Genomic DNA, 25,355 nt, shown 5'->3' with positions numbered 1-25,355 from the left:
TTATGAGTAAGCCTTATTGTTAGTAGTAGTAGTTTCCTCACACATAACAATAACCTGGAGTTGTGCCTAGTGGTCAATATTGTAATGTATTTCTTTGTCATTTCGAGACACAGTTTGATGCTTGTGGTTTAAACAGATAAGAGTTCAGCGTAGAATTTGAGAGTCCTGAGCTAGTCCTAAGACCTAAGCTCTCCAACAGTGAGTAAAGGAAATCTGAAAGGATTAAAACGGAACTGCTTACAGTATGTGTAAAGATAATTAATTTAATTAATTATCTTTAATAGAGTGGTAATGGTGGTATAGGGAGGTAATTTAACCTTTAACCCCTCCCATTTCATCTGAGTTCAAGCTCTGGCCATGTAAGTGCTTTCCCTTAGCTAATGAAACCACTTCATGAAGTGAGAATAACCAGGATATTTGCACGACAGGATTCCAGTCAGACACGGATAACAGTTTAAAGGACAGATTTAAATAATTCATATTTTCTTTTTAATTCCCTTACTGAGTGCTCCTCAAAGTGGTGTCCAGCGACCCTCAGTGTTCAGTGAGGGTGTTCTATAGTTACAGGTCTGTAACTCTGAGAGTTATGGGGGTCTTTTGGGTCTCGAGCTAAAAGGTTCGGGAAGCACTGTTCTAGAGCCACTGCCCTAACTCTAACCTCTATTCCTCTTTTTGTTGTTTTATTCCATCCATGGTTTGTAGGGGTGTGGAGCCCTATGACCCTCTCACCACAGTGTTGGTTCAGAGGCAGGAGCCTCAGGGCATCTCGTCCGTTCTCAGCAGCACAGACTTCTTCCAGACGGAGCAGAACAGGAAGGTCATCCTGGAGCGAGTCGACAGCTTCCAGCTCCGCGACAAGTACATGTTCGCCACCAACAGCCGGGTAAGAGCAGCGGACTGTACCATGTCATATGTTTAATTTAAGTTAATGCATTTGGTCATTTTATTCCTCATCATGCAACAGTAGTGTCAAGCTAATGTCCTGGATGCGCTCACAACGCATTGCAGTGCAACGCACAATGACACGCAAGTTACTATGAAAAGCTCCACCGGCTGTCTGTCCATCTGTCTGTCTGTCCGTTACGTCACACTTTTGCCCTACTCTTATCTCCTGCACCGTTGCCCCTATCGATGCCAAACTTTGCACACACACTCCTTGGATGGCAACTCACAACCTCCACACTCATTTCTCACATGGCCATCAGGCTGATTTTTGCAAAACACATTTTTGGACACTGCTCCTACAGACTTTTCCCTAAAATCACCCAAAGCGGGGTACACAATATAAAGTCATGTCATCAACATGGATCTGTCCCATTTCCCATATTCCCTCCTGATTGGCTACGATTGATTGCCTTCTAAAGTTTGTGTATGCACGATTAGGGAGTCTTACTGGTGTACAGCATATTGATCTTTAGCCAACAAAAACAGGTGATATTTACAGAACATAATGATATCATAGTGTGGATGTAGTACACATAAACACTATGGGACAGATGTCTGGAGCTGAGCGTGCTCTACTAGTAGATTAAGAGAACAACAGACAGGTCAGACTCTCAGCAAACAGTCTAAAAAAAACATTCCGCACTCACGAGGTACGTTTCTTATTTTGATTTTTGTATTTGCAGCAGTTTCTCTCTGACTAACCAACGTGTCTCGGTTAGGCTACTCAGGCCGTCACACACACACACACACACACACACACACACACACACACACACACACACACATACACACACACACACACACACTATTTTTTGCAGTAATTAATTACGTCAATCACATTACAATATACACAATATAACTAGTAAGACGCCTCAGGGCGACATGTTCAATTCGACAATTCTTGGCCATCTGGCCAGTTACCCATATATGGAGATCCATGTACTGTATGTATATTCCTGTCTGAACCAGCCGCACAGATATGGGCTGTCTTCCTCCATATATGGGCATTCCTGTTAGATATGGGCTTAATATTGATGACATCAGGGATCTCCATGTATTGGCATAAGATGGACTCTGTTAGAGTGGTTCCCATGACATCACAACATACAACATATTTTATGCCCATACATGGAGATCCCTATCTAAACCAGCCACCCAGATATGGGCCATGTCTTGGCCATCTGGCCAGTGATATATATCGATGACATTAGGGATCTTCATTTATGGGCATAAAAGGGATTCTGGGGAATACCCATATATGGACTTTTACATAGGTGATGTCACCTGTGATGTCACAGTGATGTGTCAAGGGAACCAACCCATAGACTGTAAAGATGTGTACACACGTCTACACAGAGACAAGCTGACATTTCTCATGGCAAACTGCGACCTTCGGTCGCAATAACATGAATAACACTACCAAATAGGATTGTTTTATAACTTATTTGGTACACAAAGACATTTGATAGAGAGTGAAAAAAGACTGTATCAAGTATGTTATATATTATAAGTACCTTTTACCAATTATAGAGGGTTTAAGTGGTACCGGATATGCAGCCCGGCAAATAAAAGGTGAATTGATCCCAGTGCATGACGGAGGACAATATCACGATACATGAAATCTCCACTATACGATTATAGTGTTTTTTATCACGATAAACGATAATATCTCTTATCGTCCCATCCCTTGTTTTGAAAGTACTTATTTATACACATTTTATTTATACATTTTAAAGCATCTCTGCTTTTAGGAATAAAGACACAGAGAGGGTGGGGGGCGATGATGGTATGTAGAGATGTGATGACATTCAGGTCACCAGGACCGCATAATTAGGTCTTTGAATCCTGTTGGTGAGCATATTGTGATGTGTGCACTGCACTGACTGAACCACCAGGAAGTCTGCCTAATTGAACAGGGTCTGAGATGTAAATCAGTGTTTGTCTAGCCTAGCGGGTGTATGGGCAGACAGACAGACAGACAGTCAGTGAAACAGATGGTCAGTATGCTGTGGAGGTCCACATTTCTTCCCTTGGCTCAGAAGCGGTGTCAGAGATGCTGTAGACATGCTCTCATCCTCTGCCCTGCATGGCTTGCTGGCTTTGGCGTGGGCTGACAAGCTGTAGCGCCGTGTTGTTTTGATTTGATGGTTAAACTAAACGTATCAACAAGCACATCCGGCTCTATTTACACAACATGCACTGAACTCATGTCGTACTCGATTTGTTTTGTGCAGTATTTGTTATACTGTATGATTGGGAAAAGTGGTTTCAAATAATATGGTTAGTATTACGTGACATAGGGCTGAATGATATTTGATCAAACTTACATTGCAATCTTTTTGGCTTTTTGTGACAGTATCGACTCGTGATATATATATATTATATTATTATATATATAAAATATTTGTTTTTTCCATTCATTTGCTTCCGGGTAAAACTATAAGCCTGTATTTTGAAGGGAAAAACAACTTGCCAGATTTCAGGAAAGTGAAACGCCTAGAACCGAACGAATGGACCAATTTCAATAATTTTCACACCTACCCTTTGTTTCTGGTCCATATGATCCAAAAATAGAGCCCAGATATAAAACAATCAAAGACCGGCGTGCAAGTTTTAATAAGGCCATCGGTGTTGTTGTTGAAGACTGGTTGTAGACTACTAGGACGCTCCCTAACCCTAACATTACTGTAGAAACTTTGGTCGTACTGGACACCTTCAGTCGGAACACTCAGCTTCACACTGAATTTTAGGAATGATAAAATGAGGTAAAAGTATTATTATTTGAATTTTTGTACACTTTAAGTGCCATTCCTGAACTAGTTCGGGATTTCAGAACCAGGCGGTGATGTGCTGGTCCCAAAGAAGCACAGGATTTCGTTTTATATTATATAACATTAGTGTGCTGTAAACAGGACTCGCGGGTGAAATCAACTCACTGTGCGGTAGGGCATTCACCAAATATTCGAATATCAAAGTCGCTATTCGATGTCGTTCACCCAAGTCGAATATTCGCTTATTTTTATTTTTTTATTGTTTTCTCTTATATAGTTTATAAAGCTTGGCTAGATAGGAAGTCATCAGAATGAGTTGTCAATGCCCCTGGTGGATGAATTTGTTAATGCTCTATACCAGGGGTTCTCAAACCTTTTTAGGCTGTGACCCCCAAAATAAACATTTTGAACTGGGGACCCCCACCCTGACAAGCACTTGGAACTGTAGGTATTACATTTAATGTGACTCGGTTCCGCAGATAAATATTGTGAAAATAGCAGATCTACATGCTCACAACGCCTCGTGTTGCGAGGCGTTGTGAGCATGTAGATCGGCTATTTTCACAATGTGCACTTCTTACTTACTTAATATTTTTGACAGTTTGGCCAGTCCTGTTGAATATTCGACTATTCAAATACTTTGAGGTCGAATAATTCGAATACTAAAAATCACTATTCGTGAATGCCCTACTGTGCGGTGATCTGTTGGGTGATGACGTAATACGGAGCCGTGTAATCTCCATTGGCTCCTATTCATTGCGCGGCAAAGAAACTGCTTTATCTCAGAGTCTTTCTCCAAAAATGCTTCGATCGCAGAGAACCACTTTTCTTTTTTTCACAGCGACACTGGGCCATGACGGCCGACCGCGGTTAGAATTTTAGATTTCCATGTCTAAGTAAACACCCCGGTAGACTTCTGGATTTAGTGAATTTCCACAACATGGACAGTACAATCGTGGCTTCCGGGGCTCTTCATAATAAAAGCGCAGTGAATGGCGGCAATGGCTGACACTTCAAGTTTGGATAATTACAAAAATAATGGCACTAAAAGTGTTGTTAAATGAGGGAATCAATTTTTTTAATAAAAGCTGTCCCTGTAGAAATGTGCATTGGAAAGGGACAAGCCATGTCATAAGAAATGTATGGTTAATATATCAGCTTGTGCTCACTGAAACACTGTACGCAGTACGTTCATGAATGCACACAGATATATACACAGCAAGGCTGGAGCTTTCTGCTGTCAAAGCATTGGGGACGTCAGCTTCATATTTGTGGTGATTGACTAATCTGTGACCTCTTCCACACACTCCCCTCACCACATGACAACATGAATGCGTGTATGTTGTGCTTGCCAAGTTTGGGGGACAAAAGTTCACATAAACACTTGCATAATACAAATCAGTTGATACATACTGTATATTGTAGACGGCAGAACCACACATGAAAGGGAACTGCCAGCTTAGTAATAACTGTATTATTTGTGGAATGAGATAAAACAGGATATGGGGGGGGGGTCATGTTTTTACAATAAGAATTAAAACAAATTAAAAGCAATTGAAACACATTAATTGTATTAATTTGATAGCACGCATTGCCCTGAGGACCGTCTGTCTGTCTGACTGACCGGCAGTCTTTCAGACCTGTTGAGATCACAGTCCACCAGTCTTTAAGACTGGTGTGATTTCAACATATCTTAAAGACCAGCAGCCTATGGTCTCAAATAGCTACTTGGGACATTGATAAAGCATTTCCATTTCGCTCCCCTGGTATCGGTTTACATGGATTTACTGCTTATACCCATAACTTAGTTGACTGGAGTCCCCTAGGGCAGGGGTCTTCAACTTTTTCAGGCCAAGGACCCCTTGGTTGAGAGAGATGAAGCAGGGACCCCCTCTACATATTGTATAAATGTGTGATGGAGATTCTCATTGATTTCATACATAGATAGATTCATAGACTTGTTTGACAGCACTGTCATTGGTCTGTTGAATTCATATTAATGTGTATTTTAACCACTTAAATCGTCGATATATTGTAGACTTGACCTTTCACTATGTAATTGGTCTGCTCTTTTACTAGGCCTGCTCATTTTTTCCCTCTTCACCAAACCTCTTCACCAAAAATAGCCATTCTAAAAGCTCACAGGCCGTGGCAACACAACATGTTGTTTGAGATTGTAGATCGGTTATGTCCGCTGAGCATATTAGGGACACTAGGGTTCATGTGGTTAAAAGTTCTCTGTATTTACAACAGATTCCCTGACAAAGACTATAGACAGACTGTTTTTCAGGTGAGAGTAGATTTGTAATAAAAAAGCAGAACGATAGATGTAGCAGACCAAGATAAGATCATGTATTCCAATGTTGTGATCCAGTGTCGCTGGTGAGTGGGAGGGTTGTTAGTCAAGGCCAGGGACAAGGATATGATATACAATAGCAGATATAACTGGATATAAAACACATGAAAAGGCTAGCACTAAGGCTGGAACAAGTTGAGAGTTATTTTTTTAATCTTACAGGCAAAGATTATTTGCACAGAAAAATGTGTGGGGGCAGAGAGGGAGGGAAAGTGTGTAACAACATCAAGCATTCCTCGTATCAAAGAGAGGCGAGCTTCGGAAGCTCGATGTTTATATGGTGTTCCCTGAAGATTTCCTCCTGGTAAATATTTGAAACGGCACTGAAGCTGAACTTCTCCAGTCGATCTAGTTCAGGGTTAGGGTATGATGACCTTAGCACAAGGACCATTATCCAGACAGGCCTGATACACACATACTACACCCCACAGAACACGGCAGGCTTTTGCACAGTGACTCAGCACTACCCTGTCTGGCACATGAACCAGCTCTTAGAAGAAGTAAATTAATGAATCTCTCAGATGAACTCATACTCATAAACTAAAGGTGTAGATAGGTCATAAGTGTCCTGTTTCATAGCCGCCTATTTAGCTGGAACACCTGTTGATGCTTATTGCTATGGCGACCATAATCCATCCTCAAAACGAACAAACGCATCATGGAGGCCATGTGTTTTGATTGCTTCCTGTTCTGTGTTTTGATGTGGAAGCACATCGTTGCTATGAATGGAAATATGTATGTACTATACTTTTATTTCTATGGATCCTATATTTTTATTTCTATGGATCCTTCCCAGTTCAAAGCATTACCCTGCAAATATGTTAAACAAAACAATCTAATCCTGGTACGCACATCCCAGTTGAAGAATCAAGAGGGGTTTATTTGTCACTCTACATACAGGTACACGCTGCTCTAAATCAATACAATAAATATAACACGGTAATAATAAATATATTAGTACTGTATATGAAATATAAACAAAGAAATACAAATAAGTTACGAAAAGTATAGATAGGATAAAGTAGTTCAAAGTAAATGTATGATAAACCTCTTTAAGGCAGGTATAGTATCTTTAGCAGCAATGGGGGATGTGCAAGAAGGCAAACATAATGATCATTGATTGATTGATCGAATACTTTCTTAGCCGGAAATGACAAATCACACCCAGTGTGAAGTGAGCGGTGCCTTTGAGTTAATTTCATTAAGCTATATATATGAACAATGTTAAATATCTGTCAGGGTTAGGGTGTGTGTGTGTGTTTATATGGTCGGTCACTGGGTCAAAGATTAGACTACGCTGAAGAATGCGACCCACGTGACCCCCTAAGGGCTGACACAGAAGGGGACTTTTTTCTTATTTCACAACAACTCAAGGGTATATTAATGACATAGTTTAAAGTTGAAAATGAGTGGTATTCCCCTTTAAGTAACTTAACACACCTAGACTTATACTCAGTCTACTCTCTCCCACTCTCACTTTCACCCCCTCTCTCTCTACTCCACTGTCACTTTCTCTCCCTCTGTCTCTTGCTCCAACTCTCACTACCACTCCCCCCCCCCCCCCCCCACATACACACACACTCTCTCTCTCTCTCTCTCTCTTTCCATTTGTTGTGTTGTGATGCAGCTACTTAGCTTTCCCATCACGGCAGACAGTCTTAGGGAACACTGTACATAAATCAATAGGCTGAATAGCCAGGCTTGAATGGCTCCACCAGGGACTAAGCCACGCACACTCACACGCACACAGACACACTCAACACTTGTGTAAGACTGCGCACACGCACTAGGAGCTCTCTTCAGTCATTCAAACAGCTTTGTTCATCTCTTGCCCTGGCCCCCTGTTGGAAGCTGTCCCATGGTGGTCTAGTCTGGTCTCTCTCTCCCTCTCTCTCACTCGCTCTCTTGAGTATTCTGTCATGTTCCTCCTTTTCAGTAGAACTGTGGTTGTCCAGGGTTATCTGGCTCCGCATGGCTTCTCTTCACCTTTTGCTGATGACATCTGATTAAGTTGTATTTCAAATCTTTTAAATAAATTGAAGTATCTGTCATGATAACATCACACACAGATATACTGTATAGGCACATCATTTATTATTTTCTGGCAGACATGTCTACGTTTACCCGATGCATCTCTTAATATTTCTCGCTCTCTGAGCTGAATGGGGGGGTTGGATATGAAGTTATGAAATTACAGTTTTGCTGTCAGGACATCTTGCAACATACTTATGTTTCTCAATGTTTAAAGCCAGCTCTCCACCGCACCGATATCGGCCCGACCAGAAACCATATACGTTACGTGTGTGTTTTGTTTTGGTGCAAGATACAGAAACTCCAGTGTTGCCAGATTCAGTGAGTAAAACAAGCAACCAGGTGTATGAAAACAAGCCCAGTTTCACCACTTGAGCCCTATTATATCAGCTATTTTCAAAAAGAATCTTGAAAGCAAGACCAAATAAGCAACTACACTTCATAAACAAGCCCAAACAAAAGCATATTTACAGAAAAACTGGCAGCCTGTTGCGGACCAACATTGCAGACTAGTGCCGCCTCCTGGTGTTGATCATATGACTTCCTTAACGTGCAAAACAATGTTCCATCGGCCGGACTAGTTAAATGCCAATCAAATGCAGTCAGTTGAAGTCTGAAGTAGTTTGTTTGGTGGAGAGTCAGCTTAATAAACAACACTAGTGCTACATTAATGCTCTCTGAAGTCATTGTGCATGTGTGAGAACACTGCTCTAATGCTTACACAAATAGACAACTATGATGTAGGGATGCACCTTCGGTATCGGTTAATATTGGTACCGGACGTTATTTCCAGTTTTCGGTCAATATCGGTATCGACAAATAAAGCTGACTTTAACCATTGGCAGTAGTCGATGTTTATCTGTTGTTGATAAGCATACAGATTGTGCTGTCTATGTTGGTGTATTCATTATCTGCAGCCTACCAAGCAGTATATTCTGAACAGTTATTTCTTATGATGAAGATGTATTTGTTTCCCTGCCACAAATGGGGGAAATAATATAACAAATATCAGTATCGGTTATCGGCTAAATTGTTATTTTAAACATCGGTATCGGCCAAGAATTTCCATATCGCTGCATCCCTACTATGAAGCAGTACGGCAAAATCTGTCTCCATGTCCTCTAACCTGTGTGATGACTTCTAATTGAAACCTTGTGTCAGCAGTTGTTTTTCCACTGCATTCAACATGATGCTATTATTACACTGAAGTCTAAATCAACTTTGCTGCCTCTTTGTTTTGTTTTTCCAGAAGCTGTTTGGGAGTCATGAAACTTCAACTGTGCAGCTCTGGGTCTCCTACAACCGCCAGCCGATGAGAGCAGCCCAGTTTATGACCAGGCATCCGATCACCGTGAGTCCACTTCACATTCAATGGATGTTCTCAACCTCGTAAAGATGGGGCTGAATTCTTATTTTGTATTTTTATTAATGTATTGAGAGAGGACAACGGAGAGGAGGGGATGGCAAATAACATGGTCGTCAAACTGGGGACGTTGAGGTCATGTGGTCAACATTCTTGGCTGATGATCAACCAAGGTGACCCGAAAGTTTGTTTTAACGATGAGATTAGACCATTTAGAATGGGTACACATTATTAAGTATCATTATTTTATGCTTTAACTATTGAAAAATAGCAGATATACAAGCTCACAGTCGCGCTGCGAGCTTGTAGATCTGCTATTTTTGAAAAATTGTGACAATTTGATTTTGACCCGATTCTATAAGTGTCTTTTGAATCCTTCTAAGATTTTTTGAAAAATCTATGTTTCTATGTCAGCAATCTGGCTGGCCATCGTCAAAGAAAAGGTCCTTTTCACTTAACTGGAGCTCAGTTAGTCTGTTCTTGAGAGACTACTATGTCAGTGGTTCTTACACCTTTTCATGTGAAGGACCCCCAAAATTATATGTATTTGGCCATGGACCCGTATCTCAAAATATTTCGTTCCAGGGACCCCCCAGAAGCAAAATTTGAGTTACAATAGTTCGCTTTAAAAATACATTATATTCAAAGATTTGCACACATTTTCACAACTTTTTTCAAAAATAGCAGATCTACAAGCTCGCAGCGCGGCACTCGGTGCCGTGCTGTGAGCTTGAATATCTGCTATTTTTCAATAGTTAAAGCAGTCAATAGTCCTAGGCCTAAATGGGTTAAAGATAAGATTAGATAATATATCTCTCTATCGATGCAAAGAAAATATTTGCACATCCACTTCAGATGGACAGTGACAAATGAAACGATCAGGAACAGGAATTCGTGAACACTCTGCACTTCCTCGGTTTTAATTCAGATGTTAGATATAAACAAGTAGCATGCACATCTTGCAAAATTCTGAAGCAAAAATGCTGAGCAAAAATACGTACAGAGCAAAAAAGGAAGAGGTCTTTAGCTCCCCGTAGGTACGTTTATTGCCAATAAACGTACCTTCAGGGAGCTAAAGACGGTGTGTGGGCCTTTTCCTTTTTTGCTTAATTCAGATGTTGACTTAAAGGAGCTATAGTCAACTTTTTCTTGAAAAACGGACGCTAAAATAAAAATAATGTCGAAAATATTTTATAAAAAAATTCATATATGTGTTTCTATTCTTCTATTCTTTTATATGGATTAATAAGGGATGTAAACAAAGTCAGCCTGACAATGGCCAAAATGATTATTTTATCATTATTTTACGCTTTTTGTGGTCATTTTTTAACAGAAACACATATATGAAGCTTAATCTTTTTTCTAAAATATTTTCGAGACATTATTTTAATTTTAGTGTCCGTTTTTCAAGAAAAAGTTGACCGTAGCTCCTTTAACGTTTTGGTCCCTCTGACCCTTCATCAAGAGCATCTTGTCCACGTATCTCTGTCAATACCCAGGGAGGATATTTGGCATTTCAGTTGGAAAATGTACAATTCAATAAAGGAAGAAACTTGGCAACACTACAGTATATGACATATGCACACAGAAAACACGGAGGGCTGGGCGTTTGTAGCTGAGTCACTTCCTCAAACTGATTTCTGACCAGCTGTTTTCTTTGTAACGTGTTTTGTCGTGTCGTTCTTTCACCACCTCTGATCATCATTTGTCTTTTCTTTTTTTTGTAATGAGGTTTTTTTCCCCAAAAACTCTGTTTTGTTGTTTTTAGGAGTTCTACATCGCTGATGCATCTGAGGAGCAGGTGTTTGTGTGCGTGAACCACGTCAACAACGTCACTCACCTGTACATCTCAGACACGCAGGGCTTGTCCTTCTCTCTGTCTCTGGAGAACGTGCTTTACTACAGCCCAGAGGGCTCCGGGAGCAACACGCTTATCAGGTAACACGCCTTGTTTTCTCTGCGTGATCAGATCGGTGTCTTATGATAGGATCCCACCACGTAAACAATTACTGCACAGATCAGTGTCGATGCGTGATTGTGCTTAGGTCAGGATGCTCTGAAGCCTCCCCAGTAGCAACAACACACCCAGCCAATGAGTCAGAGGCGTGCTCTGGCTGGCGCTAGGCAGCACTGCAGTAATGCCCTCATCACATCAGCAGCACAAAGCCATGCTAAAGAGAGTCTCCAGCATGCGAGTACAAAGTGCACATCACCGCAAACTCCCATAAACACATCCAGAACACAAATCAATTGACATGGATAACATAAAATTATGTGTGGAGCTGCACGTTTGTGGAGGAGAGGGTGCATTAAAGATTTATAAATGGACACAATTAGAATCACCATGAATATTTAATACAAATGAAAAGCCCTTAGATATGAAATATAGGTTTGATTTAGTTTGATTGGGCACTATATCAGTGACAAATTGAGCACATTTATATGCACACATGATGCAATAGCTGTGAATAAAGAGGTTATGACAATCATTTGATTGGCGCGTTTACATGCACTCTGTCAGTCAGTAGTTTGATTTCTCTCAACTTATGAGATATAGAAAATACAACTTTGAACCGATTGTTCTAGATTTCCAACAAAGTGCAACATGGCCAGGTCTGTCGTTATTGTATGCATGAAAAGAGCTTCCTCCTCAGTTCAAAAATGATTCTTGGGGTTCTCTCTCCTGATTGGATTGGATTTGTAACCCACACTATACTCAAATTTCATCCAGTAGAGTTATGATTACTCTCCAAAGACCTTTCACTTCTTATATATTACTTTTACCTAAGAATAACACACTTACAGCACCTGTAATTAAGGATATCACACTATACCACTTGAATCATCTAATCGCTGTCTAAACCAGATTCTTAGTTTATTAGTGTACAGGTAAACAGTATTGTTAGACAGATGGAAGTCTAGTATATGGCTCCAAGGGCTGGTTCACCATAACCGTCTCACAGGTTACTGAACATGTTTGACTGCTCATTTTTGTAGACATTTGTAAAGTACACTTGGAGACAAATGTACTCAAGTGTGAAACCGTTCAGAGCAAGTACTCATGGCTCACGTGCATACAGTAGAGTTGGAATACAGACAGTCAGAGCTCTTAACTCATTGCATGCCAGGCCCGATAGTCCCGAGATTATTTCAATGTCTTTCCCTGCCAGGCCCGATAGTCCCGAGAATTTCCGCCATTTTGGAAAAAGAAAAAAAAATGTTTCAAAAAATTTTTTTTTTCAAAATTGTTTTTGGACCCCAAAAAATGTAGTAGGCATGATATAAATTGCGAAATTGCATGTTTAACCCCCATAGCAACCCCATCTATCAAACATGGCAGCCATCTTTGTTTACATTTTAGGAAAACATAATGGCTTCTATCTCATGAATGCCTGAACGGATTTCCATTCGGATTTTTTTGTTTGAAAGCTGTGAGCAATGTGGACACACGTGGTGCATTATCTAGGCATGGGTGTGCATGATCCGTGCACTATGAATTACATGGAAGTCTATGGAGACTGGAGGCATGGTAGAGTACGAAGGTATTGTTAAATGGCGGGGAATGTGTTAATCATGATGTGTCAGTACATGAGCAGAACATGGGAAGTGAAGTTTCATTGAATCGTCCAGACAAACGCTTCATTACCATGAAAATGACTGGCCTATGTTCACTTTAAATAAGAGGATAGGACCTCCATTAATCCTACTACTCCTATTTTCCTTCACTTACTACCTTTGCTCCTCCTCCTCCTCTCACTACCCCTTCTCTTACTCCTAGTCATCCTCTCCTCATCATGTGAGCAGAGGAACCATGTTATTCAATCGTTTCCCCCCCAGTGCTAATGAGCCCTGGTGTCCTGGCGACTCAGTGTTTCCACACGTGCACACACCTCGCAATGACACACCAGGTGTCAACAATCAACATGACTAGTGTCAGTGTCAGCCCATCTCTCTCTCTCTCTCTCTCTCTCTCTCTCTCTCTCTCTCTCCAAGATAACGTGCAACTCTTTTATCTGCAAGCAGAAAAATAGACGTGATACAGGAGATGCTAGACTAGTGCTAGGATTAGCATCACTATATAAATAGGAAAACCAATACAAGAAATAAAATGCATGTACACTTTCCCAGGTCCATTAGGGTTTCTGACCTCTTCTGTGGTGAATGTGATGTCTCTTTGATTTTGAGATGATACAAATATGAATTTCCATTGAGAGATGGCCATGATTAAAAGGCTTTGATTCTTAATTCCTACAGTATTAATGGTGAAAGACTTCAGTATCCAGTATAGTGTTAGCTCAACTCTGTCCCGATTTAGGGTGGTGTTGGTGCAAATAAAGCAGGACTGCCATTAAGTGGAACCATAAAATAAATAAAGAATAATTATGTGACTGTGATTGCTACCGACTAATGATAGCAGCATCGATGAGCTACTGTCCTCTGTTCTGAACTGAAGCTGAAGAATGAAAAGTGACTGCTGTACGGTGCCCGCTGGCCTAGCGGTCCAGGCGCATACCACATATAGGCCCTGTTCGAATCCCGTTCCCGATGACCTTTGCTGCTTTTCACTCCCCATCTCTCCCTCTCCCTGTTTCCTGTCTGTTCCTATCTGCACTCTCCCCTATCAGTAAAGACAGAAAAAGGCCCTGACAAAAAGTGACTACATGGACAGTCAATGTTTCTAACATACACAACACCTCTATTTTAAGAGGAGCTTTGACTAGTGTCTGTGTGTCATCTGTCTGTGTGTTCCGCCATGTCATTTGGCAAGAATGTAAGACCTATAATAACAGTGTTGATGATCACCGTTGATGATAACCACAATGTGTCTCTGTCTATCTATCTGTCTGTCTGTCTGTCTGTCTGTCTGTCTGTCTGTCTGTCTGTCTGTCTGTCTGTCTGTCTGTCTGTCTGTCTGTCTTACTGTCTCTGTGCTCCAGGTACTTTGCCAATGAGCCCTTTGCAGACTTTCATCGCGTGGAGGGTCTGCGGGGGGTCTTCATCGCCACGCTCATCAATGGCTCGGCCAGCGAGGACAACATGCGCTCTGTCATCACCTTTGACAAGGGAGGAACCTGGGAGCTGCTTCAACCTCCAACTGCTGACAGCCTGGGAGGAACCCTGGACTGTCAGGTGAGATGTCTGTCTGTCTGTCTGTCTGTCTGTCTGTCTGTCTGTCTGTCTGTCTGTCTGTCTGTCTGTCTGTCTGTCTGTCTGTCTGTCTGTCTGTCTGTCTGTCTGTCTGTCTGTCTGTCTGTCTGTCTGACTGACTGACTGCTTCATTTGACTTACTGACTGACTGACTTCATTACTGATTGGCTAACTCATTGACTAATTAATTTACTTACTGACTGACTGACTTCTTTACTGACTAACTAACTCACTGACTGCTTCATTTGACTTACTGACTGACTGACATCTTTACTGACTGGCCAGCTCACTGACTGTTTCATTGACTTATTGGCTGGCTGGCTGGCTGGCTGGCTGGCTGGCTGACCGACTGACTGACTGTTCTCATAGTGAATTAAATGTGACCTGCTTTTTCTGAGACATTCGTGCAATTCCCTGTTTTATATCCACTCAAAAGGTGCTAGCAGCAATAACCTTCATCCAAATGCCCAGAGTATAAAATACCTGTATAGACCTATAAACTCTGTGACGAGATAAAAACTCAAGACATGAAATGACAGCGCTGAATAGATGACCTCGTCACGCTGTTGGCATTTCCAGCATAGCGTAAACACAGTATGCAGTGCTCCCATTGAAAACCATCCAAAGCATACACTGTGCTACAAACTCCTGCACACTGTCTTCAAATGCAATAAAAAAGCTTTAAGGTTGAGGTTGAGAACCACTGCAGTATGGAGGATGACAGGGCAAACGTTCATAAAGCAGAGAAATAGAGAGAAGCTCAAAACCGCTCTGCATCGCAAAAAACGCCTCATATGTGACCTGTTGAACCGTTTCCTCTCCTCTCCTCCAGTGTTGTTGATTTCGTCGACTAAAACTATGACGAGAAATATTCGTCGACTACCTTTTTTCACTAACCTACAGTGACTAAACTAACTAAATATATTGACATTTTCATCAACAAATGAAAACTAGATTAAAAGGTTAGGGAGGGACTAGTGGAGAAGAGATCCAGTAGAACTAAAAGACCAGTCATTTTATGTTTGGTTGCGCTCTGAAAATAGCAGATCTACAAGCTCACAGCGTGTGTTGTGAGCTTGAAGATCTGCTTTTTTCAGCATGCAACCAAGTGTAAAATCAGGCATTAAGACGCCATCAAGGCCTGCCAAAATACATTTTAGGCAACAAAATCAATTGTAGATTTAGTCAACTAAAGTCTTACATTTAGTCAACTAAAACTAGACCAGTAATTAAGACTTCCTAATCGGGAGATAAGCAACCATCAGGTCACATGTATACACCGCTTTGCGTGATTTTAGGGCAAAATCTGTAGGAGCAGTGTCCAAAAATGTGTTTTAAAAAATCAGCCTGATGGTGGTGCTAAATGGGACAGATCCATGTTGATGACAGGACTCTAGACATACTGTGTGCTGCTTTGCATGATTTTAGGGCAAAATCTGTAGGAGCAAAAATGTGTTTTGCAAGAAGTGGCCTCATGGTGGCACTAGAAGAGGGCCATGTGAAAAACGAGGGGAAAAGTGTGACGTGTGAAAAGTGTGACGTGTAGGGGAAAAGTGTGACTTGTGACATGACTGACAGACAAACTGACAGCCGGTGGAGGTTTTGATAGTAACTGCAACCTGACGGTCGCAGCTAACACTAAAACATTTTAGATGTCTAAAATCAAATGGAATTTTATTCAAAAGACTATGACCGAAAATTAGCCGTCAAAATCAACACGGCTCTTCTGTCCTCTTGTCTCTTCCAGCGCTCTAAGGGATGTTCTCTCTTGTCTCTTCCAGCTCTCTAAGGGATGTTCTCTCTTGTCTCTTCCAGCGCTCTAAGGGATGTTCTCTCTTGTCTCTTCCAGCTCTCTAAGGGATGTTCTCTCTTGTCTCTTCCAGCTCTCTAAGGGATGTTCTCTCTTGTCTCTTCCAGCTCTCTAAGGGATGTTCTCTCCACCTGGCCCAGCGTTGGAGCCAGCTGTTGAACATCCAGCTCAGAAGGATGTCCATTCTGTCCAAAGACTCGTCCCCTGGACTCATCATGGCCACTGGTAAAGACTTCCATCAGTAACCAACACCACCCAGGGGCGTAACAAGGGGGGGAAAAGTGGGACTGACTTACTAGGGCCTAAGGTGGAGGGGCCTTAATTATTTTATACTTTAACTATTGAAAAATAGCAGATATACAAGCTCAGATATAAGAGCTTGTAGATCTGCTATTTTTGAAAAGTCGTGAAAATGTGTGCAACTCTTTGAATATATGTATTTTTTAAGCAAACATTTGTAACTCCCAGGGGGGGTCCCTGAACTAAATATCATTTTCGGGGTCCTTCTCGTGAAAAGGTTTGAGCACCACTGACATAGAAACATAGGTTTTTCAAAAAACCTTAGAGGTATTTGAAATATTCAAAGACATTTTCGCGATAAAAAAAAAATAGCAGATCTACAAGCTCGAAGCGCGGCTGTGAGCTTGTATATCTGCTATTTTTCAATAGTTAAAGCACAAAATACTGCGTAATAATGCGTTCCCAATGGGGGGCCCGCAGTGAATCCTTGTACCCAGGGCCCAGAATTTGGTGCCACACCTGACACCACCAATGATGCATCTGAACTGTGCATTATTATTCCTACAGCTATATGCTTGCTTTGATTTACATTTTTATTCCAAACAAGGCTGAATCATTTTGCTTTAGAAAACGAAGAAGTCCATTCCAATGCAGGATCTTCTGTGATAGCTCAGACCTGCAGATGACAGGAAAGCCTAAAGGTAGTCAGATTATCTGTACAGTTATGAGAAGTAACATAACAGCAAATGAGATTAACCCTTATTAGATAAATGGACCAATTTCCTCTTTCGTGTGTGTTTATGTTGTGCTGTCCTGTACTCCTTGGGAAGTAGCTGTACTAAAATAGTGCTTCTGTGGGTATCTGGTCTGTCTTTGTGTATTGTGTCTCTATGTGAGTGTGTGTGGTATTGTTTGGATGGTAAGCTTTCTTACATACTTACAGTAAGCATAGTTTATGTGTGTGGCGTTGTGTGGATTAGGCTTTGACGACCCTTTCTATTTTCATATCATGATTAATGGCCATTGAAATTGCTGATGCGTGAGAAGATTGCTGGGGGTGATGGAGAGGTGGGCGTAGGAGGGGTAGAGGGTATCTTTTATTATAAACCCTTTTCATATCGAGGCCCATTATTTATTGGGCACTGTGATAAAGCCACTGTCTTAATGCTTTACCTTGCATGAGTGTTAGAGGCATTTTGATATTCAGGGCTGCGAGAAGAATTGCGTGTGTTTTGGTTTTGAGACAGTTGGACCTGTGGCTCGCAGAGATGGAGAGATTCTTTTTATTTAGCCTTTGTTGCAGAATCGCTACTTTGTCCCTTGAGTTGATTATGGTGATGTGGAGAGAAATTATGACAAGTCATCAGTAGCAGGAAAACAGACAATGCATTGTCGGAGAACAGACTGAAACAACAAACAGGTGTTGGAGTTCAATATGTTCTGCGTTTATTCACTTAGACAAGATATTATATACATAGTAGGAAGTTCGTCCCAGTGTTAGTCACGTGGGGGTAAGGTGAACAAAAGGTTACATATTAAGAAACATCAAAAGATTCATTGGTTAACCTTTCTGAATATACGCTCGCTGTGGTTCACAAATACAAGGCCAGTTGAATAGGAGATGGAGCGACGTGCAACCACAGTGCAGGAAACATTATCTGGGTCGCGGCTCCTAACTGAAGGATGGCAGCAAGTTAGATGCTTGCATTCTGCACGTAACTATAGAGCCTACTTGTACAGGCATCTCACTCTACAGGCAACAGTCTTTCTGAGAAACATTAGAAAAACATATGGAAACTTATTGAGAAACACTACCTTGAACCATGCCGCACCAGACAGTAGATGTCTCAGACAGCGGCCACAGAGATCACAGGAGGTCACAGGAATAAAGCAAGGGTTAGAATGAACTGTCTAAGTGAGATTGCATTGTATGCCCAGACCCACAGAAACAACAAAATGATACATTTCATAACAATATCTCCTCTATTCAAACAAGTTCTGTTTTTTACACAGCATCACGCCTCATTTAACATTATTCTCTCTTTGATATCACAATCCAAATCACATCCATATTTTTACTACTGTGGAGTGCAGAGCAATGTTTTGGTGAGCAGGCATATGAAGAACAGAGATAGGGAGATATCAGGGCATGGAAGAGATTGGAAAACTGGTTTGTAAATACAGTAATTCTGCCTCGTTACTCCTGCTATGGGAGAAACATACCTAAATGCGCAATAGATTGCAGATTCTAGGGCTTTTTCTTTTAAGTAACATCTTAGTTGTTATCCACCTGTTTCCAACGTCCCATCATGCATTGTGCAGAAGCGGCATTTCCGGCGTCGCAGCTGAGTGTGATCTACAAGCTCACAGCGGTTGCATCTGCGACGCGATGTGAGTTTGTATGTCTGCTGTTAACCGGATGTGTCCCACAAATAATGCTACAGTAAATTCTCGCGGAAACAGGTGGATAGTAAGTTAGATCATATTGCCATTTTGGCGTAGGAAAAAAACTGTGATCTTCCCTTCAATCGGTGATATAAAATTATATCTCCAATTGGAACAAGCCTAGTGTGGATGCTAGCTCTATTAAAGCTGTCTGTTTGAAGCTTGGCCCCGTCTGTTAAATCTCTTCACGGTTGGCAGAGACCATTGATTTGCTGACTCCTTGCTGTGTTGGAGAAAGACTGCAGAGTCACTCTCCTGTCTGCCGTCACAAGCTACAAAGCCACATCTCTCACATCTCACCACTACTCTCGCACCTCTACTCCCAGAGACACAGATCCTCTCCCATGTTAGCAACCTCTGTCTGTCTTAATTATCCTGTCCACTGCAATGCATGGCACAATATTGAAATCAGTCGTGTGTCTGTCTGTCTGTCTGTCTCTCTGTCTCTGTCTGTCTGTCTGTCTGTGTGTGTGTGTGTGTGCGTGCGTGCATGGCTAGATAACTTGAGAACTGATGGGTAGATTTTAATGAAATGTGGAGGGAATGCTGAGTAGTCTTCAAACATTTGGGTCAGAAACATCATGGGTCAACATCTCAGTTTCTGTCCCTTAGCTCGTTTGTCCCTAAAACACCCTGGACATGTCTCCACACGTCCCCTTTGCAGTCAGAACTGCAGGCTCACTTCCAATTTTCTGCCGTAGTAGTGTATCATGTAAAGTCAACATTCAAGAACTATCAGAAAAATATAACCCAGGTAAAATAAAAATAATATAAATGATATATGATTAGCGGTCCACTTCCTTTTGCTGGTAAGGGTGGCGTTCACTTTGCGGCGTTCCGTACCGGAGTATGCATCATTCGGAGCCCAGACTACTACCCTAGGCATTCCCAAGTACGGTATGCAGCGTTCACAGTGGTGCGCACCCGGTACCATAGTCTGAATCTGTCCTCTATCACAGTGTGGTATGGAAACATCTCAGCTGATGACAGGAAGGAGCTTAATAAAAGGGAAAAAGTTACAGTTTTTAATACCAGCTACTTGTCTCAGTAACAATACGTATCCTTAGGCAGTGAGTACATAATATCATCGGTTTTCCTAACTGATGTAAACTGTGTCTCCATTTTTTTAAATACATTTTCTGCTGAGTTTGTATGTGTATTGTTGGTTTTGTCAACCCCTCACACACACCAAGACAAATTACAATTAATGTTTCATTAAAATGTTAAATGATTGAATCTTGCGGGGCATGGTTTGCACCCCTAATTTAATTTAAACTTGTATTGATTTGTTTTGCTTAAAAAAGAAAATCCTTGTTGCTGTTCCTTCCATTGGTTTTATTTCTTGGATCACAAGAATACACTTTGTCCCCTAAGGCTCTGATGCTTGTACTCCTTACTGTTGGTTTTTAGACCGCTTATCTCCTTTACTATCTGGCCTACAGTACGATGATCAATCTTAGTGTATTGGTTACATCTAGGGAAGTCACTGTGTTGCATACCAAAAGTAGGTCACTGTGACCCTAAAACCCCAATTACAATCCCGCTGCTTTGTCCCAGGGGGGACTATGGATTGTACTGCATTACTTTGGCTTGTTTTAATGTTGCTGAACTAGGAACACCTTATTCCCGGCACAAAGAACATAGAGACCAAGGAACATCAGGGTGACAGACACCTGATGAAGGCCACTGTTGCAGCACAGTCCTTCACAAGAGAGACAGTCAGCCTGATGAAGGCCAGTGTTGTGACACACTGCCTTTTTTATCCACAAGAATGCCTTATAGCCGGGGAGCCACAGGCCCAAAAGCTCAAAGAATAGGGTTTTACCTGTGACGTCATGACATACTTTTTATTTTAGTTTTTTCTATTCATTTGGTCATTAAGGTACACAGAATGAGAGGCCTGCTCTGCCGGAAACTCTGCGAAAAAAGGTTATGGCCATTTGTATATTCACTCCATCGACTTCAATATACAGGAAAGAAACACTCCAAAATGTGAGGGGTCAAACTAGGAGTTCTTTCTCTTTTCAAATCTTTTTATTAATTTTTTCAAATAGCAATAACCCAGAGGCGGGTAGACAATCTCAAATCAGTGGATACATCAGTAGAAATCAATGTACATTATTAAGAGAGTGAAAAGCCCCAACCCCTATCCCCCCTCCCCCCACCCACAATCCCCAGGACGGTTCCACATCAGATTCCAATGAAACAAAAATTAAAATAAAAATGATTACAGAAAAGGAGGAAGGAAGTAAGAAGGAAGCAGGGTAGAAAGATTAATTAAGTTTGTTGCGTGTTGGGTTAGTCAGGCAGGTAAGCGCCAAACTAGGAGTTCTTGATGATTCTGAATCCATTGCAAGCATTTGTTTTGCATGAAAAACATTCCTTGGGCTAGAAACGGACCAAAATAACGGTTAAAAGTGATGACTCATCACTTTTCACAGGTTTGAGAGGCTGAAATCTAGCCCAAGGAATGTTTTTCATGCAAAACAAATGCTTGCAATGGATTCAGAATCATGAAGAACCCTTAGTTTGACCCCTCACATGCTACTTTTTTTGGTGTGTTTTTTTCCCAGTATAGTGAAGTCAATGGGAAACTTTTTTTCGCAGTGTTTCCGGCAGAGCAGGCCTCTCATTCTGTGTACCTTATCGACCAAATTAATAGGAAAAACTAAAATTTGGAGTATGTCATGACATCACAGGTCTTCTCTCATTTTGGCACAGTGGCTCCCCGGCTATTATCACAAACTTTTTTGTGCATCAACTTCATTGCCTTTATAACAGCACTCTGTCAATGTGCCAACTTGAGACCATATATGGCTTACTTGTGCACCAGCAGAGCGCGCCATGTGGTGCGCTCACCACTGGCTATGCCAGTGACTTCGCCACTGGCATCACCAGGAATGCTGGTCCCTCATTGTCTGTTAATGATGACGTTGCAAGAAATTCTGGTCCCTGATTGGGCTATGGGCTTAAACACCCACAGTTAACTACCTACATACGCAGCCCAACACAGTACTTGCACGCTCTGCTGGTGCAAGTTATTAGCACCTTGTTTGGCCAACATGACGCGATCCTCTCTCTGTGTATTCTGGGTTTATTCCAGGGTGGTATACTTGTTGTAAGTCATTGTGGATAAAAGCTTCAGATAAAAACCCAACCAGATGCTCAAATTAAATTTATTATATAAGATAATGGGCACAGAGAGAAAGAGAGAGATGGAGAGAAAGAGAGAGATGGAGATCAAGAGAAGGGATGGGTGCCGTTTGCTTTGTGATCATTTTCACATACTGTAGTGTATATGTGCTAATTACTGCTGCTGCTAAGAATGTGGCTACGTGAATAGACTGGGAGTCTGGGACAAGTAACAGTCACATAGTGTTGAAAATGCATATGGAGATCACTGATTCTGTCTGTCCATGTCCCTTTTATATCGGTCCTTGTCCCTTTTAGGATGTCATCAGTATATGCCCGTACTGTATATGGCCATGCCCCATTTCGTGCCTATAATGGAGTTGACTGATTTGCGCCTGATGCCATGACGACATATTGAGTTTAGACAGCGCACTCCATATTTGTCCGTAGCTGCATTGGGAACTCCTTATATGGTTATGGCTGAGTCATGGTGACATGAGCCTGACGTCAGAGGTCCGCCGGCCCTCCCTTAAGCCAATTTTAATATATAGGATAAAGAGAGAGGAAGGTAGATAGAGTATACAGGTTTTGAGCTGGATTCAAACACACAGCAGGTAAGCTATCTGAATATCTAGGCTATAGATAGATGGCTAACAGGGCAGGGCATTCTTCACTTGAGAGCAAGGGAACATGTTTAGTCCTCCACTCACGCTGGCAGCAGCTGACAGCATCAAATTAGCGAATCGTCGTCTTTGGAAAGATATTTTATTCTGTTGTTTTGCTGTCTTGCTGTGAGCTGATGTTATATGAGAAAATGATTAGCTGCCTTTTTAAACAGGCAATGTCTAATTCATATTAGAAGCATCATTAAACCTACTTGATAGAACACCAATAAACACTGCTCTCATTTTACCCTCCATTCATTTCCTTCAGTCACCTTGAAATGAGTTTTGCTCGACTGGCGCTGTGTTATGTCATTGTTTCCAAAGTGAAAGATGTTACATTACTCGTTTATAGATCAGAAATTCAGAATCACAGTGGCTTTAGTCAATTCTGCTTGTACAAAACAAAAAAAATCACACCTGATGTGAAGTGAGCGGTGCTATTTGCGTCCCAATGACAGTGCATCCTGTGAAACTTGGCCAATGGGACCATGTGCGTACAACAAACTTTGAGCCGTTTGTGCCAAGATGTAGGCCATATCTAGGCCAGATGTACAGTAGGTCACGCTTCACATTTTTGGGGGGCCCGGACATTTTTGGGGGGCCGGAGATTTTTTTGTAACCGGACAAAGACAGATGTTGGAGCTTAGCTCCTTCCAGGAGCACCGCTCAAAAATAAAACAAAGGAGTACAAAATGAACGTGACTGCGAATAATATGGTGTGACTTCATAATGTTCAGATCAGCTGACTGCGTGTGTTCTGTCCTTCCAGGGTCTGTTGGCAGGAACCTGGCCAATAAACCCAACGTGTATGTATCAAGCAGTGCTGGGGCACGGTGGAGAGAGGTCAGTCTATAAGCTACAGCACACAGTGCTATTTCAGCATGAAAAAAACACAATTCAATCATATTTCAGGTTTTAACGAGTGTAAAAACATCCATGACTGGATATAGAAATGTATTTTGTCCTCTCTGGTCAGACATTAGACAGAGATGTTCTGTGAGTGGTGCAAGAGGGTGAAGATAAAAAGGGAAAATATTACAAAATGATCATTTGTATGTTTTATTTTAGAAAGATATCAGAAAAATGGTCATTGGTAAATATCGAGTTTCCGTGTCAGAGTTTTATTTTCATCTCTGTGTTTTCAAAACAAAGTAGTTCATAAAGATATCCACAATCAATGACATAGCTCAAATGTTTAGTTGGGGGAGGGGTAACTATCACTTATAGTAGTCTGCCATGTTTGTTTGAAGGGAAGAAGGCTGGTTTGGACATCAGAAAACAGACTCATGATTATTGGAAAAATTGTACTAAAGTAACACTACATGTGAACATTCTTATTCCAGTTATTGACTCCATGTGATTATTTCCAGTAATTAGGGTAGATACAGCATATGCTTTAAATATAATCTGAGAAATGCTTCAAACTGACTGGACTGCACTGTACTCTACTGTGTGGAACCGATGATGCTTCCCTGCTTGCTGTTTCCTAGGCCTTGGCCGGACCTCATTTCTACACATGGGGAGACCATGGTGGCATCCTGATGGCCATTGCTCAGGGAGGTTCAACCACACATCTCAAGTAAGACCTCTTCCCTACCGTATAGTTTACCCTTGTTTTATGGTACCTATCCCCCATAACACTGGCCTCTGGTAAGATGTGTTCACATCTTACCAGAGGCCAATGTTCCTTCAGTGGGAGATAAAGCATATCAGCGCATGAGCTATTATAATATGAAATAGTGTATCTAAATAAATATAAATATACTCTATATATAAAATAAAATTGCAAAACAAATTAAGATTTGTAGTTGTATCATATTATGTCTGTAGATTTTGTTAAGTTCATCTGTTGTGAGGGCCTTGATTGGTGCGAGCACACTGCTGGTACAAAAGGATGAGGCATTCATTCCTTGGAAACTGGTGGCCACCATTCTGCGTTGAATTCATGAGGAATGTTCCTAACTAGGTACTGTAACAGCTGATAAGAGTCCTCCTTGCTAATGAGGCAGCGCCATTGACTGTGTAGTCGGTCATCTGTAGGCAGGAGTGTTAGATCTCTACCTACAGTCATTCTTTTGTCCTTTTGAAGCTTACCCAGGAAGATCCTGGCACAGCAAGCCAATCAGAGCCCCAGCAAATGGCAGCATTAGCTTAGAAAGTATTAGTGAGAAAGTATACTGGGACACAAATGGAATACTAAATGAAAGCAAAGATAGACTACAGAAAAATGTACTGTAGTAGGGACATTTTGGGGGGATCTAGTAGAGAAAGGTATCTGCAATGAAGCAGACAGCCCGCAACACAAGTTAGATGAAGGCTTTTAGGTGCACGGCTCAAAATAGCATATGAGAAAGAAGTAGTCGCCAGCACTCAAGGAATCTCCTTTTTACATGATTTTATTTACCTCAATGGACAGAGTGTAGTCAATGGACGCGTTTCGACCCTGTGG

The 25,355-nt window shown here is 41.4% G+C and overlaps 1 protein-coding gene across 1 annotated transcript in view; it reads left to right on the top strand.

Annotated features, from left to right (window-relative positions):
• sorl1 (sortilin-related receptor, L(DLR class) A repeats containing) overlaps nt 1–25,355 on the top strand; it is a gene marked incomplete at its 5' end in the record, with an annotated part of 90,446 nt that overhangs the window by 32,658 nt on the left and 32,433 nt on the right. Inside the window, 7 exons of the mRNA XM_080731857.1 lie at nt 703–883; nt 9,353–9,454; nt 11,235–11,404; nt 14,404–14,596; nt 16,532–16,649; nt 23,676–23,749; nt 24,397–24,485. Coding sequence (XP_080587983.1) covers nt 703–883; nt 9,353–9,454; nt 11,235–11,404; nt 14,404–14,596; nt 16,532–16,649; nt 23,676–23,749; nt 24,397–24,485 — 927 coding nt within the window. The remainder of the gene's footprint in view (nt 1–702; nt 884–9,352; nt 9,455–11,234; nt 11,405–14,403; nt 14,597–16,531; nt 16,650–23,675; nt 23,750–24,396; nt 24,486–25,355) is intronic.

Source organism: Nannobrachium achirus (genome assembly GCF_963921795.1).
Source record: "Nannobrachium achirus genome assembly, chromosome: 8".
In the NCBI taxonomy this organism is placed as follows: Eukaryota; Metazoa; Chordata; class Actinopteri; order Myctophiformes; family Myctophidae; genus Nannobrachium; species Nannobrachium achirus.
The sequence above is the reverse complement of the archived record's forward strand: the minus strand, read 5'-3'. Positions and strand labels throughout refer to the sequence as shown.